General features: G+C 47.3%; 1 protein-coding gene and 1 long non-coding RNA gene across 4 annotated transcripts; one reads left to right on the top strand and one right to left on the bottom strand.

Annotated features, from left to right (window-relative positions):
• Positions 1-341: 341 nt before the first annotated feature.
• Positions 342-3,471, top strand: LOC310671135. Its single transcript, XR_014507817.1, has 2 exons — positions 342-2,525; positions 3,221-3,471. It is a non-coding gene; the product is annotated as an uncharacterized lncRNA (long non-coding RNA).
• LOC310670558 (zinc finger protein RFP-like) lies at positions 2,527-13,617 on the bottom strand. 3 transcript variants are annotated; one of them, XM_083426086.1, is made up of 8 exons: positions 13,009-13,617; positions 11,839-11,934; positions 10,624-10,854; positions 8,549-8,571; positions 7,623-7,741; positions 6,208-6,240; positions 5,008-5,037; positions 2,527-3,264 (listed from the first exon to the last, which is right to left on the bottom strand). In XM_083426086.1, exons 1-8 carry the CDS (start codon positions 13,432-13,434, stop codon positions 2,747-2,749), a joined length of 1,476 nt encoding a protein of 491 aa, XP_083282212.1. In that variant the 5' UTR covers positions 13,435-13,617; the 3' UTR covers positions 2,527-2,746. The 3 variants fall into 3 exon arrangements, with proteins under 3 accessions (XP_083282212.1, XP_083282213.1, XP_083282214.1); XM_083426087.1 differs by lacking the exon at positions 5,008-5,037 and having other exon boundaries at positions 13,009-13,486; XM_083426088.1 differs by lacking the exons at positions 5,008-5,037; positions 6,208-6,240 and having other exon boundaries at positions 13,009-13,482.
• Between the last annotated feature and the right edge of the window lie 362 nt (positions 13,618-13,979).

Here is a 13,979-nt window from a genome sequence, read left to right as displayed (position 1 = left end):
ACCGTTTGGGGTGGAAAAGACCTTCCCCTCAAATCATGGGAGGAACGACCAGCACAGTTTGGGTCGGGGTACGCTAAATGCTGAAGGTCCTTAGGAATGTCCGGTGTGTGGGGAGAGCTTCCAGCGAGGATCCGCCCTGGCTGAGCACCAGAGGATGCACATGGGAGAGGAAGCGTAGGAATGGTCTGAGGGCGAGAAGCCCTTTCCCCAGCGAGAGATCTGGGTGAGCTATCACTCATGGAAGAGAAGCCGCACAAGGGCTCCCACTGGGGGGAAAGCTTCAGCCAGAGGGCCAGGTTGGTGAGTCACCTGCAAATCCACACGGGAGGGAGGTCTCACGAATTCCCAGACTACGGGAAAAGCTTTTCCCGGAGAGATACGTTACTCAAACACCGGAGAACCCACACAGGGGGTAAGCCGGACGAGTGCCATGATTGTGGGAGAAACTTCAACCACCCGTGCAACTTGATTGAACATCGGAAGACACACACAGGGGAGAAACCCCACCGAGTGTGGGGGAAGTTTCCATCGTCCTTGTAGGTTGATTGACCATCAGAACATCCACACCGGAGAGAAGCCTCACAAATGCCCTGAGAGCAGGAAAAACTTTTCTCCGTGAGATACGCTGATCAAACACCAAAGGACCCACACGGAGGAGAAACCTTATGAATGCGCCGAGTGCGGAAAAAGCTTCATTAAGAAGAAGGGATTAATTGGACACCAGATAATTCATTTAGGGAATACGTCCAGCTAATATTCTTGAAAAGTGCCACATTCCACAGAAAAAAAGAGGGAGAAATGTTGGTTACAACCTGATTTGCAATGGAGAACACACACCATATCTATGTCACAAGACATAGGCAGATGGCCAGTTGTTGTTAATTCAAGGAAGTTCTCTGTTGAGGCTTCCTGCCCCAGGAGGGGACAAACAAAACTGCCCACCCCCTGCTCTGGTCCCCATGATGGAGGCAGGGAGACAGAGAAACATTATCTCCACGTTGCAGATTCTCATAGCACTAGAAGTCGTAGCCCCCAAACAAAGCTGATTATTGGGAGATCCAGGACAGAAAAAAGCATTTCGTTGTGGAGCGTGTAAATGAACCATGGAACTCACTGCCACTGGAGGCAGAGATGGCAACCAACTTAAAATCATGGAGTTGCATAGTTGAAGGGTACAACAAGGGTCATCTAGTCCAGATCTCTGCAATGCAGGAATCTTTTGCCCAACGTGGTGCTCAAGCCAGTGACCCTTAGATTAAGACTATCATGCTCCACCCATTGAGCTGGGGACAAGACAAGGGGACAAATTCATGGAGCACTAGGCTGTGAAGCACAATGGCTCTGCTCTGCCTCCACAGTCCGGAGGCAGAAGACTTCTAAATCTCAGGTGCTGGAAACTGCAGCAGGGGGGGGGGGGGAGGAGGCTGGTTTTGCTCTCTGGTTCTGCTTGCGGGTGTCCCACAGGCATCTTGGTGGCCCCTCTTGGGCGCTGGACCAAATGGGCCACTTTTGTGTCCTTCCAGGGGTTGAGTGGAGGCTCACAGGGAAGCTTACGATGACACACAAACATCACCAACATCATATAGGGGGTGGAGCAAGGGGAGATGGCCCTCAGGCAGGTGGGGGGGAGATGTCTTTATTTTGACATGTGCCACCACCCCATGGGAAATGCAGGAAAAGGAGATCAGGCTGCACCGGTCAGTAGTCAGTGGCCCTGATCGTGGAGCCAGAGAAAGTCCTACCAGATCTTTGAGAGAGGTCAATTCCACCGGCATTTGTTGTTCTAGCTCTTAGTATCCCAGGAGAGAAATCAGATGCAGCTGGTGCTGAAAAGACGCTCCTTGGGGGAGCATTGTGTATTGGGGGGGGGGCTGAGGAACATGGGGAAGGTGTCCTGCGAAATGTATGGGGCAGCACAGCCCATGGGGCCCCCTCCGGAAGCTGCCGGACTGCAGCTCCCATCCTCTCTGACCCCTGGCCATGCTGGATGGGTCAGAGGGGAGTTGGAGTCCAGCATTATCCAGAGGAGACCCCATTTGATGCCCCTGATAGACAGAATCCAGCCTGTAAACACGGAAAGTTAATGCATCAACCCTAAACACATAGAACTGGGCCGAAGCCCCACTCAATGCAATGAGGTTTATTTCTGGCAACGTGTGGAGATGGGGAGGCTGTATTTGCAGAGGGAATTTGAAGCTGACACCCTGTTCAATTTCTTTTTTATTTTCTTCCCATCTGAGGTCTCCAGAGTAAGGAGCTATCCTGCCTGATGTGGGGGAAGGGGTTCGTTTTTTAGTCCTCTATTAATCCAATTATGCATACATTTTCACAGCTGCATAAGGTCTTGTGGGGAGAGGAAGGTTTCCTAGAATTGCAGAGTTGCGAGGGATCCTGAGGGTCATCTAGTCCCACCCCCTGCAATGCAGGAAACCTTTGCCGAATGTGGGGCTCCAACCCACAACCCTGGGATTAAGAGTCTCGTGCTCTGCCAAATCAGACATCTCCAAAGGAAAACAAGACTGAAGGTGAGGAAAAGATTATTTATTGGGACTGTTAGAAGTGTGACTGTCTCTTTAAGAAGAAGTAAGCTGCAGAGGGAATTCTGGGGAAAGGAAGGAAAATGAATCTTCTCAAAGGGCCCTTGAAAAACTGCCCAAGGTTCTCCTGGTGGGTAAATGTTTTTTATGCCAGTCACTCTGGTCTGGAGAGAAACTCCTGCTGGGCCTGAGAGGGAGATTTAGTCTCCTCAGGAGATAATGAGGTGGGTTTCATATCCCCCCAGATAAAACAAAGGGAGGAGCGTCTCTCCCGAGAACGAGGCTCCTGAGAACGTGTAGAGTTCGGCTCCTGAGTCGGCGTCAGAAAAAGACACACGTCCCCCTTCATAGTCCAGAGTCACCCGGATCCTCCTGGGCTCCTCACTCGGGGACAGAAGAGAGGGACCAGGGGATGAGTAGGCCAAGTACCCCCTTCCCGAATTCCCCACAGCCCAGACCCCTTCCTCAGGATTGAAGGAGAAGCTGCCCTTTCTCTCCACAGACTTCCTGGCGACCCCCACATCCCAGCATTCCCCATTTCCCACAGTGACATCCCAGAAATGTCTGCCTGCTGTGAATCCCTCACGTCCCAACACACAAGGCCAGGCATTGAATCTCTCAGGATTATCAGGCAGGGCTTGAGGTTTGTCTCCCAACCTCAGGCTTTTCCGAACCTTGGACAGGATGAGGTAGGGATGGGCTGTGTCTGGATCCAGAGTGACATTTGCTGTTGGGGAGAAGATGAGGGAAAGAGAAGATTAGGCAGAGTCAGCAGAGAGAGAGAAAGATGGACATCCTGATAAATAAATAAAAAAACACCCAAAAAACCCAGATTCCCTTTCAGATCAAGGGGATTTCTTTGCATCGCATGCAAGACTGAGACTCCTCCTTGCAGACTCTCATCAGAATAAATAACTTCCTTGTTGATTTTTAACTCAGTTTCCTTCACTTTCTTATATTCGATGTGTATTGTGCCTGCCCTCTTTTCAACCCAGTCATTTTCTAAGGGGAAAAACCACCCAGTAAACCTTTTACTCATCTCTTTTGTGTTATCTAAGGGGAAAGAGAGGAGAATTGGAGGAGGCAGGAGAGGAGAGAAGCTGCTTTCCTCTGACAATCTCTGTGGGAATTGGCCTCTGGGGACCTCCGGGTTGGGATAGGGGATGAGGACCCCCTAATAATAATAATAATAATAATAATAATAATAATATCAACATTTGCATACTGCCCTTCATCTATAGGTCTCAGGGTGGTCCACAGCATAGAAATACAAGACAAAACCACATATAGTCTTCCCCTCACTTTTGCGGGAGTTATGTTCTGGGCCCTCGTGCACAAAAGTGAAAATTGTGTTAAATGGGGAGCCTGTTTATTCCTGCTCTCCATCTCTCTCACCCACTTGGTCTCTCCTTCCTCCCAACCATCTTGGAAGTTTAGGCCTTGCCGCCAGGGAAGAGGAGGCAGGTGGCAGGGCAATTTTACCAAGGACTGCTTATTCCATGCTTCTCTTTGGGATTTAATATATACCTTAAGACTAGTTCCCTGAGAGAAGGGGGGAATAACTATTTTGAAGAGCAAGAAAGAGGACACATTGGCCAACTTTGACTTTTAACCATGGATCGCTATGACGACTCTCATTTTAAATACCCCTACTATATGTAGGCTATAGAAGCTGCGATATATTGCTAGTAGCAATGCTCTTAACTTCCAACAACAAAATAATAATAATAATAATAATAATAATAATAATAATAATAATAATAATACATATAGCTCCCTCACTTGCCACATGAAGGTTTTTGGGCACATGTTCACATCTTGGTGAACATAAGTGTGCACAGAACAATTTATTAAACTGTTAAACATGTACATATGGGCTCTCCTTAAGGGCAGTGGGATGTTAACTCTTGTCCTCCCGGACTCCTTCTCCAGGATCTTGTAGCTGAGCCAGAGTCCTTTTAGTTCAGCCACAAGAGAAAGGATTTTGCTAGATTAAGATGCGGCTCTGTTGTGATTCTCTGCTGCAGACTAGCTAAGCAAGGTGCCTTAGATCTGAGTCTAATACACTAGAAAAAAATCCATGCGTTCATGTAAACCAAAAAACCAAACAAAAAAACTTGGGACATTATGCCAAATTTTAAAAATCCGCCCGACATAAATTTTAATCATGAAAATAGAAGATGTGGCAGGAAAAAGAGGACATATGGCAACCAGGCCTGAAATAGTCACATGATGGAAAAGCAACCCAACTCTCTCTAGCCAAGAGTAAAGCTCTTCCCCCCTCCGCCTGATCCTTCTGGGAAGTTTCTCTCCACCCTTCAAGTCCACCTTCTCTGCCTTTGTGGCACAAATAGCAGGGCTAAAGTCAAGCAGTGGATGGTTCTCAACTGTACAGAAGAGACTCTTGATCCTTCATGAAACACTAGTCCCCCCCCCCCTCCTGTGAACTGGGGTCTCATGTGAAACTTACCTCTGTGGAGATTTCTGAAAGCCTGGACATCTGAGGAAGCAAAAAGATAGGCTTAATGAGCTACACTGCAATAGCACAAAGAAAATCTTTTTACAAAACTTCACCATAACGTAGCACCTGTTGTTTCTTTTTATCAAGCAAAAGATGAAATCATAGAACAAAGAATTGCAAAGACAACAACTGTAGGCCTAAGGAATTAAAACAACTAACGTGTTTAGCTGTGACTCCTGCATTGCAGAAGATTGGACTAGAAGATCCTTGGGATCTTTCAAACTTTACTATTCCATGATTCCATGGGGGAATCAGAAGTGGTAAACCATACTAGAAAATGGCAGACTGCCATCATTCAAAATCCACAAATGAAATGGGGATCTGTACTGGAGGGCTGGAGGAAGGTTAACATCTGCGCCAAGTGAACTGGTGGGAAAAAGCTGTTGAAACCGGAATTTCCAAGCATGCTGACAAAGCAGATTGGAGAGGAAGAAGCTGCAGAGCTTTACCCTGTAATTCAAAGGGTCTCTTGCAATGGGGAGTCTTCCCTCATGGAATGGGGCTCATCTCATAAGAACTGTGGGAACTCTCAGGAGATGGGGATGGCTGAAGCATGAGAAATGGCCTTGGTTCTGCTGCTGGGAGACCAGCCTGGGCAGGAGGTGGAGGAGGGACTGGGTGCTTGCGGGTGCCCTTTTTAACACACTTCACGAGGGGGAAATCCAAGCAAATCTCAAGAACCATCAAAAGAACCTCTCCAGATTGTGTGGAGGGAAAACAAAATGCAAGTGAGGTTCCATATGAATCAGAACATTGTACTGATCGAGCAGGATTCTCCTTAAGGGCATTTTTAAGATATAGTAAGCCTCTGAGGCTTTCCCCCACAATCAAGCAGTATATAAATTTTAAGAAATAAAGCAAAATCTATAAAATTGAGGGGGAAACCAGGATACTAGTCTATAGGCAGGAGTGGAACTCAGACTGGTGTGCGGGTTCTTCGCAGGGACAAGCTCTGCCCCCAGTCCAAGCCTTCAAACCCCTCCCAGTTCATTCATGGGACATAGAAAGAACCCAAACACCTCTAGAGGACTGTTTCCCAGAGTGACGCCATTGAAGGGGGTCCCAAAGTCCACAGAACAGACGTTTCAACACCAATGAAATATCAGTCCCCATCCCTCCTGTAAAATTGTTCCTCCCCTGGAAATTTACCTTTCTGAATCTGTTTTCTGAATAACAGAGCATCTGAGGAAGCAAAAGGATATAAAGTGTAAGCGGAACGCTCTTCCAGCTGAAATAAATCTCCATACAAAAGTAACATTTCATAATGTAGCATCTGTAAAAGTAAAGTATGGTGAAACCTGGGTTTTCGTTTGTCTCCATTACCTTACGTTTCGGTTCCTGAACCGGGAAAAACCCGGAAGTGTTGCAAGCGCTGTGCCTCAGAAGTCGAATGTCCTTCCGGAGCAGATTACGTTCAACTTCCAAGGTTTGACTGTACAATTATTAAATAGTACAGTGGAACATTTTAACAAAGCACGTCAAAGTGCAAGTTGATAAATAGGTACCGCTCCGGCAGGAAGGTAAACGCCGTTTCCGTGCGCTGTTCTGGTTCGCCACAAGCGGCTTAGTCCTACTGGCCACATGACCAGGAAGCTGTACGCCGGCTCCCTGGGCCAGTAAAGCGAGATGAGCGCCACAACCCCAGAGTTGTCCACGACTGGACCTAATGGTCAGGGGTCCCTTTACCTTTACTTTAATCCAAGTTTATGCACCGACTACCGGTGCTGAAGAAAAAATATATATTCAGCATGAATCCTGATGATCTCTGAACTTTGTCGCAGAAATTGGGCTCTACATTGGAGGACTGGAGGGGAGGCAGAGCAATAGGAATCCTGCAAAAGGATAAAGAGGGGAGATGGAGGCAGCCTTACGATCTTCCCCAAGCAAAGTATGGGGCAAATTATTAAAACCAAAATTGTGAATCATAAAGAGAAGCAAAGGTTGATGAGGAAGGCTTGGCTGAGCTCTCAGGCAAAAAGAAGCCCTTCCTCACAAACCTTCTAGAAAACATTCAGATTGTTAAGAAGCAGAATTCTGCCCTTTGGGGCTCATGTGCTCTTGCTTCCTCCTCAGTGGGGGAACTCTCAGGAGATCTTGAAGGCTGAAGCCCTAGATATGGCAGCTGCAGGGGGATGCCAGAGGAGGAGACGGCTCAGGCCTTGGCTCCATGGCTGAGAAACAAGCCTGAGCAGGAGGCAGAGGGGGAACTGGGGGCTTCTTAATGCCCTTTGACTCCACTCAGAGGAGGAGAACCTCCAAAAGGACAAACTCAGATTGTGCAGACGGAAACCAAAAGGAAAAGGAGGTTCTGTAGAATTGTAAAAAGATGCAGATGGGAGGAAAACACCCCAACTTTCCTCTACACTCTGGTTCAGGCTTTCTTTACAGCATCCAGCGTCACAATATACATGGGCCATTCTGGGGGACAGGAAATGAAGGCTGGAGCACCAAGAAGGAAGGTATCCTGGGGTTAGTAAATTCCATACAATAAGAGCCTGGCATGTTCAGTTCTGAAGAAGTAACAGAATTCCCAGTGTGAAATCCTGGCAGCCAGTTTCCATTACCCTTCAATTGTTTCACTGCATCCTCCACAAGGTGATTTAGATCACAGGATTCCAAGATCCTGTTCCTCAGCTCTGGAGGGAAAGTCATCGGCTTCTCTGGACTCTCTCTTTTCTCATACCTGGTGAAAAGAAAAACAATGTCAGCCCATTCAAATTCACAGTTTCTGATAAAGGAAAAGGAAGGAAGTGAGAGGAGGAAGCTGGAAGAAGCCTAGAGGGACAGGCAGGCGCGGAGGGGGGAGTTTCTTCCTCACTACGGACTCCTCAGCCAGACCCCCAAGGGCCAAAACAGCAACCCCAGGCCTCTGGGTCTCCCCACTGGTGTCAATTCAGAGAAGCAGCAGAATCATATGGTATCAAGGGGCAGGAATTGTCTGAGGGTGGTGACAGCACAGCACACATTTCCTTTCCCTAGATGTCCCCAGAGAAGGGGTGAGGAAGAAAAAGAAATGCACTTTTGTTGGGAAACAAGAAATGTTCCTTAAAACCTCTACTCTGCACTTGAGTGATACCTTAAATATAAATACTGCAGCTGGAATAAGTTCAAGAAAATAGCCAATTCCTGCTCCTTGGTGAGAAATCGCACCCCCCCAAGGGGCTCTATGGGGCAGGAGTTTGCTTGGGACAGTGTGGGGTGGCCGGCAGAGTGTTTGCTGCAGAGTGACTGAACTGGTCAGTCTAGAAGGAAACAACCAAGGCAGACACGTCCAACTCCCAAGAGACTGAGATCTACTCACAGTATAAAAAGACCAACTGTGCTCTACCCATTGTCAAGTTCCAAAGAGGGGGTCCTGTTTTACCTGTGAGATGCCTCAGGGAGTGAGTCCTACGGTCTCCCCCCTGCAGCCCCTGGAGGGCCATGTCTGAGGTTCTTGCATCCCAGCCTCATGGAGGGATGCTAATGGAAATGAGCCAGATCCACTTACCTCTGCAAGGTGCTTCTCACATCCTAGAGGGGAAAAGAGAAGGGAATTCACTGCACACCACAGGCCACACTAGGAAGACCCCCTCAGACCCTGCCCCTCGGATGTCAGTCTGCCTGGCACAAGGCAAGGTTGTGGGCAGGGATGGTGGAATCAGCCAGTTTTGGTTTCTCACAGCTTTTATTTCTCCAATCTGAAACTATGAATTTTTCCAATATCAAGTTTTCCACATTTCCACATGAGTTTGCAATTATTGTTGAAAATCCTTATGAAAATCCACCAGCACTTAAGGGAATCTCATGTTTATGGATTCAGTAGAAGATTCCACTCCATCTCTTGTCTTAGATTATAATTTATTAACTTTAATCCAGTTTGCATTGTGCAATTCAGACGTAAGTAAGCCTACAGGATATTCCTACCAGGGAACTGTCCCAAATTGTCTTCTACAGAAGTCCCCAAATTTCAAATTCTACTTTCTTTTTTGTTCCCCCCCCCCTTTTTTTCCCTTTTTTAAAATTTATTTTATTTTATTAAGGATTTTCTTGTTTTACAGAAGTAAGTGTAATGCCTCGGGGGTTTTTTGTTTTTGTTTTTTTCCCATGTAACATTTTTACAAATCCATTTCATTTGTTGAGGCATTAGGGGGAGAAGAAAAAAAAGGGGGAAAAAGAAAAAAGAAAGCGGGGTGGAGGGAGGGGAGATGGATGGGGGTGGGTCGGGTGGCGGTGTTTCTATTATGTTTAATGTATGTAGAGTTTGGTGTCAGCGTTGCTTGTGTTGTTCACTTGTGTTCCTTTGGTGGTGAGAGAGGTTGGGGTTGGCCTAGGGTGTGATTGTTTGCTTGTGATTGGCTGTGGTGATCTTTGTTTTCGTGTGTGAGTGAGGTGGGTGGGTGTTTTGGATCAGGTTAGCCATATTGATTTGTATGCTGTTGGTGGATTCAAATTCTACTTTCCAACTGGAAATAAGAAAAGCACCTGCAGCATAAAATGCCTCCAAAGGGCTAATAAAACAGCCTCGGACCTGTATACCTGAAGGAGCGTCTCCACCCCCATCGTTCTTCCCAGACACTGAGGTCCAGCTCCGAGGGCCTTCTGGCGGTTCCCTCCTTGCAAGAAGTGAGGTTAGAGGGAACCAAGCTGAGGGCCTTCTTGGTGGTGGTGCCCACCCTGTGGAACGCCCTCCCAGCAGATGTCAAGGCAATAAACAACTATTTTGCTTTTAACAGAAAACTGAAGGTGGCCCTGTTTAGGGAAGTCTTTAATGTCTGATGTTTTTAATATTCGGTTGGTAACTGCTCAGAGTGGCTGGGGAAACTCAGCCAGATGGGCAGGATAAAAATTTATTTTATTATTATTATTATTATTATTATTATTATTATTATTATTATACAGCTGAGTGTTTCTTTGGGCTCCTCCACACTTCCGCTTTTCCCTTGCCCAGAAAACACAAGTGGTTTTCCCTTTGCCCTGCCGCTTTCTCTCAGGGCAAACCTGCTCCTTGGTGCAACATCGAAGGAAACGTCAATCTGGAGAAAAGGTGGCTGATGTTTGCTCTAATTCAGCAGTAGAGAGCGGGTTTTCCTTGAGGAAAGGGGTGGGACAAGCAGCAGTCTGGATGAGTCCCTCTGTCTTGCTCTTTGGTCACTGTGACTGAGCACCATTTTGGGCTGATCTGAATCCATTGTGAAGGCCATCAACCCAGAAGTTGTGGAGGGAACGGGAAGAGAAGCTTGGTCAAGAGACTGGCTCGTGTCGGAAGGAGGCCTGAACTCATCCTCGCTGAAGCCCAGCCCAGGGCAGGAAGGCAGCATTGCCAAGAAGGAAGGCATTTGGAGACAAATCATCAGCAAAGAGCAGAAAACCGCCTCCTGTTCCATCAAGAACACAGAAGAATCTCTAGTCTGCATTCAAGTGAGTTAAGCATCCCAGGTCTCTTGGGTCTTCCTGTCCATTACAAACCTGACTAGAGGCTCCATCATCTGAGCCCCTGCACTCCTTGAATACATGAAAGGGGCACATAAAGGATTGGAGGCAGCCTTTTCCTGGAGCCTTGGGCTGTTCCTGCCAGCATCTTACCTGCAGGAGTTCACTCGCTGGCTGCTGACTCTTCTCCTCCATCTCCTGGATGATCCTCTCAAGAGAGGAGAGTTTCCTGGAGAGTCTGGCCAGCTGCTCATCCCTTCTCCCTGCAATCGCCTTCTCCACCTCTTCCACATGAGTCAGCAGACCTTTTTCTTGTTCTTCCAGGAACTGGCGCAGTTCTCTGAACTTCTCCACAATCTTCAGCCTCTCTGTTTCTGTTAATTTCTGCAAGGAAAGAGGAGGTCTGAGTGTGTTTGGTGCTTAGCCTCAAAACAGCAGAAAGGAAATTATGAGTATTAAACAGGAAGGACGCTTCTGATTTTTCTATAGACATGAAACCTCCAGTGGCTAAAGAAGCAAACCTTTATTTTGAGGGGAGGCCCTCTCCATGGCTGTTTCTGTTGACTTCTATTTTGCAGACGGATACTGCCTAAAGGAAGGAGCTCTTTTTTCCTAGCCATGGATGTTCCCTGCATGTTTTGGCATAACCAGAGTTCACAGTTGTTCAGAGAACATCCGGGGACATAAAACACACCTCAGTTTAGACTGGGGCCATTTAGGTGTAGGAAGGAACAGAAACAGAGGAGGACAAAGTGCAGAGTTCATCCCCAGAGCTCCCCTGTTTTCTTTAAAGGTTCAAAATGGCCTGAGTTTACTTAAAATGAACAAGAGCCCACATTTAGAAAGACAATTCTTTAGTAGAATTTATGGAAAATCAGGATCTTGTTTGAATTGCTTCCACCCTTTCAGCTCACAAGTCCTCAGGCTTCTTCTTGACTGCCATTCACATAATAAATGACAAGGGGAAATGAACTCAATTTAGCTGCATTCAAAGGTGAACTTACCTAATTCACTCTTGCTGAAAAAATATGGAGACCAAAATACAGATTTAAAATTCTGATATTTTCAAGCTTGACCCAGCCAGGTAATATTCACAAAAATGTATTTATGAGGGTAAAGTACAGATCAAAATATTTATACAAGTAGGTAGCTACCCTAACATCTGATTCATTTTCAGAACAATAAATTAATAAACAGACTGATATGAAAAATGAGAAATGAGGAGAAGCTGAAACAGGCAGATTTCCCCATCACTTCTCAGTCCTGACTCGATTCTTCTTCTTCTTCTTCTTTCTTGAATTTATATACTGCCCTATACCTGAGGTCTCAAGTGCTTGTTCCCTGTCTAGTAACAACAGAGACACTTACAAGGAGGTCTTTGCTTTCCTTGTCCAGATCTGCTTGATGGGCCAGAATTTCCTCTCTCTCTTTCCTCAGAATCTCCAGGCGGCGACAGATCTCTCCCTAAAGAGAAAAGGGAAAACTCAGCTTTGATTTGAGACACACAGAGAGATGAAAATCACAATGGCTTCTTGCGCCCAGTGGCCTTGCTAGAATAGCAAAGTAGTTTCCTGGAGGAAATAAAAGTACAGAGGTTTTCATCCTTTTTGGGTCCACGGCTCCATGGGTCAACTACCTTCTATCTTCAGCACCCCTGTGGGGCTCAGGATCCCAGTTAGGTCCCCCCTTGCCTGCAGAGCTGGCAGCCCCTCACCTTTTCTCAAACCCCCTCCCTTGTGAAGCGATCTCTCAGCCTCCTCTCCTCTCCTTGGGAGTCCCAGCCTGACTTCTCACCTTGAGGTCTCAGGGAGAAGTGGGAAGAGGAGGAGGAAGGGCTAAGGCAGGATCCAACCTGGGATGTATCAGTCTAGCGTCAAAGAGATAGTGAGGTCAGCCCAAGAGGCGAGCGTCTCAAAATTTGGGGTGGGAGGAGATCCTCAGGTCCCCCAAAACTCATTGCAGAGGCTCCACGGCATCCCCAGAATAAGCCAGCAGTAGGTCCTTCCACTCCCCACTCCCAAATCTGCTTCCAACAGATACTTGGGGGGTGGGATCCTGCAAAATCTGGTCAATTCCTGGCTAACAGTCCCTGTCCAGTCCCCCCCCCCCCTCGGCTGATCCCTTGCTGCTCTCTGTTTTGCAGGGCATTGAGGAGGCATCCTGGCAACCAAAGGAGACATGTACTTAGTTGTCTATGTGCCATTTACATTTCTACTGTTCTAAATACGTACAAAGCAACCTTTCTGGGGGATGTGGACGAGGTTAACCCTTTCTCTCCCTGCCAAGGTCCCAGTTCAAATCTTTGAAGCTGCTGTGAGTATTTCAAGATCCCCTTGTCCCCCTGGCAGAGAGAAAGACTTCAGCTCCCCCCTCCAGCCCCCCCAGGAGCCCTCAGGCGTCCCCTGGGCTGCTTCCAAGGTGATAAACAACGACCAATCAATGCCATGTCTACTTTGGACTTCAGAACTCAAAAGAAAACCTCCCAAGAAGAATCCACAGCTATTTATTTCTCCCCCTCCAGATCCAGGGATCTCCTACCTTGTATTCCTCCAAAGCCTCTTCCAGAGGAATCACTTTGTGATTTTCATGTTCCTTTGACTTGTCGCACACCAGGCAGATGGGGGCTTCGTGGACTTTGCAGAAGAGCTTCAGGGGCTCCTGGTGCTTCTCACAGACTCCTCCTTTCCCTCCTTCCTCCTTTCCCTCTTGAAGGCTGAGATTCTGGGCTATTTCCACCATATTAGCCAGTTGCCGGTTGGAGACGAGGCTCCTTCTCGGGACTCTTTCTCTGCACTGAGGGCAGGAAGCCTCTGCCTCCGATTCCCCCCAGAACAGGACCAAGCAGGATCGGCAGAAGTTGTGCCCACACTCTGCGATGGTCACTGGATCCTTGAAGTAATCCAGGCAGATGGAGCAAGTGGCTTCATCACGGAGACGCTGGATGTGACCCCCCGCAGCAGCCATGGCTCCCTCGCGCTGAAGACCCGAGTTAAGTTTCGCTTCTTCACTTTTCAGCCACTGGGAGTTTCCCTTCCTGAAAATGACTCAGTGATCATGTGATCTTTATTTTAAAAAAAAACATGCCTCCAGGTCTTTGCAATTGCTGAATGTTTTCTCAAATAGCAGCAAATGCTTTGGGATTGCTTCCCATGCTTTTGATTACACACAAACACACACGTACCTGGTAAGTTTCATACTGCAACATTTTTCCTTCGTAGGCTTCCTTGTTATTTTTGAATTGGAGAAAATCTGCCTCTGCCCTAAATGGACAGGAGTTCTGATTTAGCAAGCGGGACTTTATTCCATGAAGAGAACTCCTAAAAATCTGGTTGCTAGTTCTAACTTCATCCCTTTTTAGCATGCTGGCAAAGAACTTCAGATTGGAACAGACGCTTTCAGCCTTGCCAATCTGGTGCCCTCTGTTTGCTTAGGACTACAGCTCCCATCATCCCTGGCCAGGACATCTCCAGGTATGGTTGGGAAGACCTTGCAGAGCCACTGCCAGTCAG

The sequence above is a fragment of the Podarcis tiliguerta genome (assembly GCF_965153285.1).
Source record: "Podarcis tiliguerta genome assembly, chromosome: 2".
NCBI lineage: Eukaryota > Metazoa > Chordata > Lepidosauria > Squamata > Lacertidae > Podarcis > Podarcis tiliguerta.
The sequence above is the reverse complement of the archived record's forward strand: the minus strand, read 5'-3'. Positions and strand labels throughout refer to the sequence as shown.

Coding starts and splice junctions, on each gene's coding strand:
- LOC310670558 (XM_083426086.1), bottom strand. CDS start 13,434: ATGGCTGCTGCGGGGGGTCACATCCAGCGTCTCCGTGATGAAGCCACT. Junction 11,935..13,008: donor AGGCTTTGGAGGAATACAAG/GTAGGAGATCCC, acceptor TTTTCTCTTTAG/GGAGAGATCTGTCGCCGCCT. Junction 10,855..11,838: donor AGGAAAGCAAAGACCTCCTT/GTAAGTGTCTCT, acceptor CTTTCCTTGCAG/AAATTAACAGAAACAGAGAG.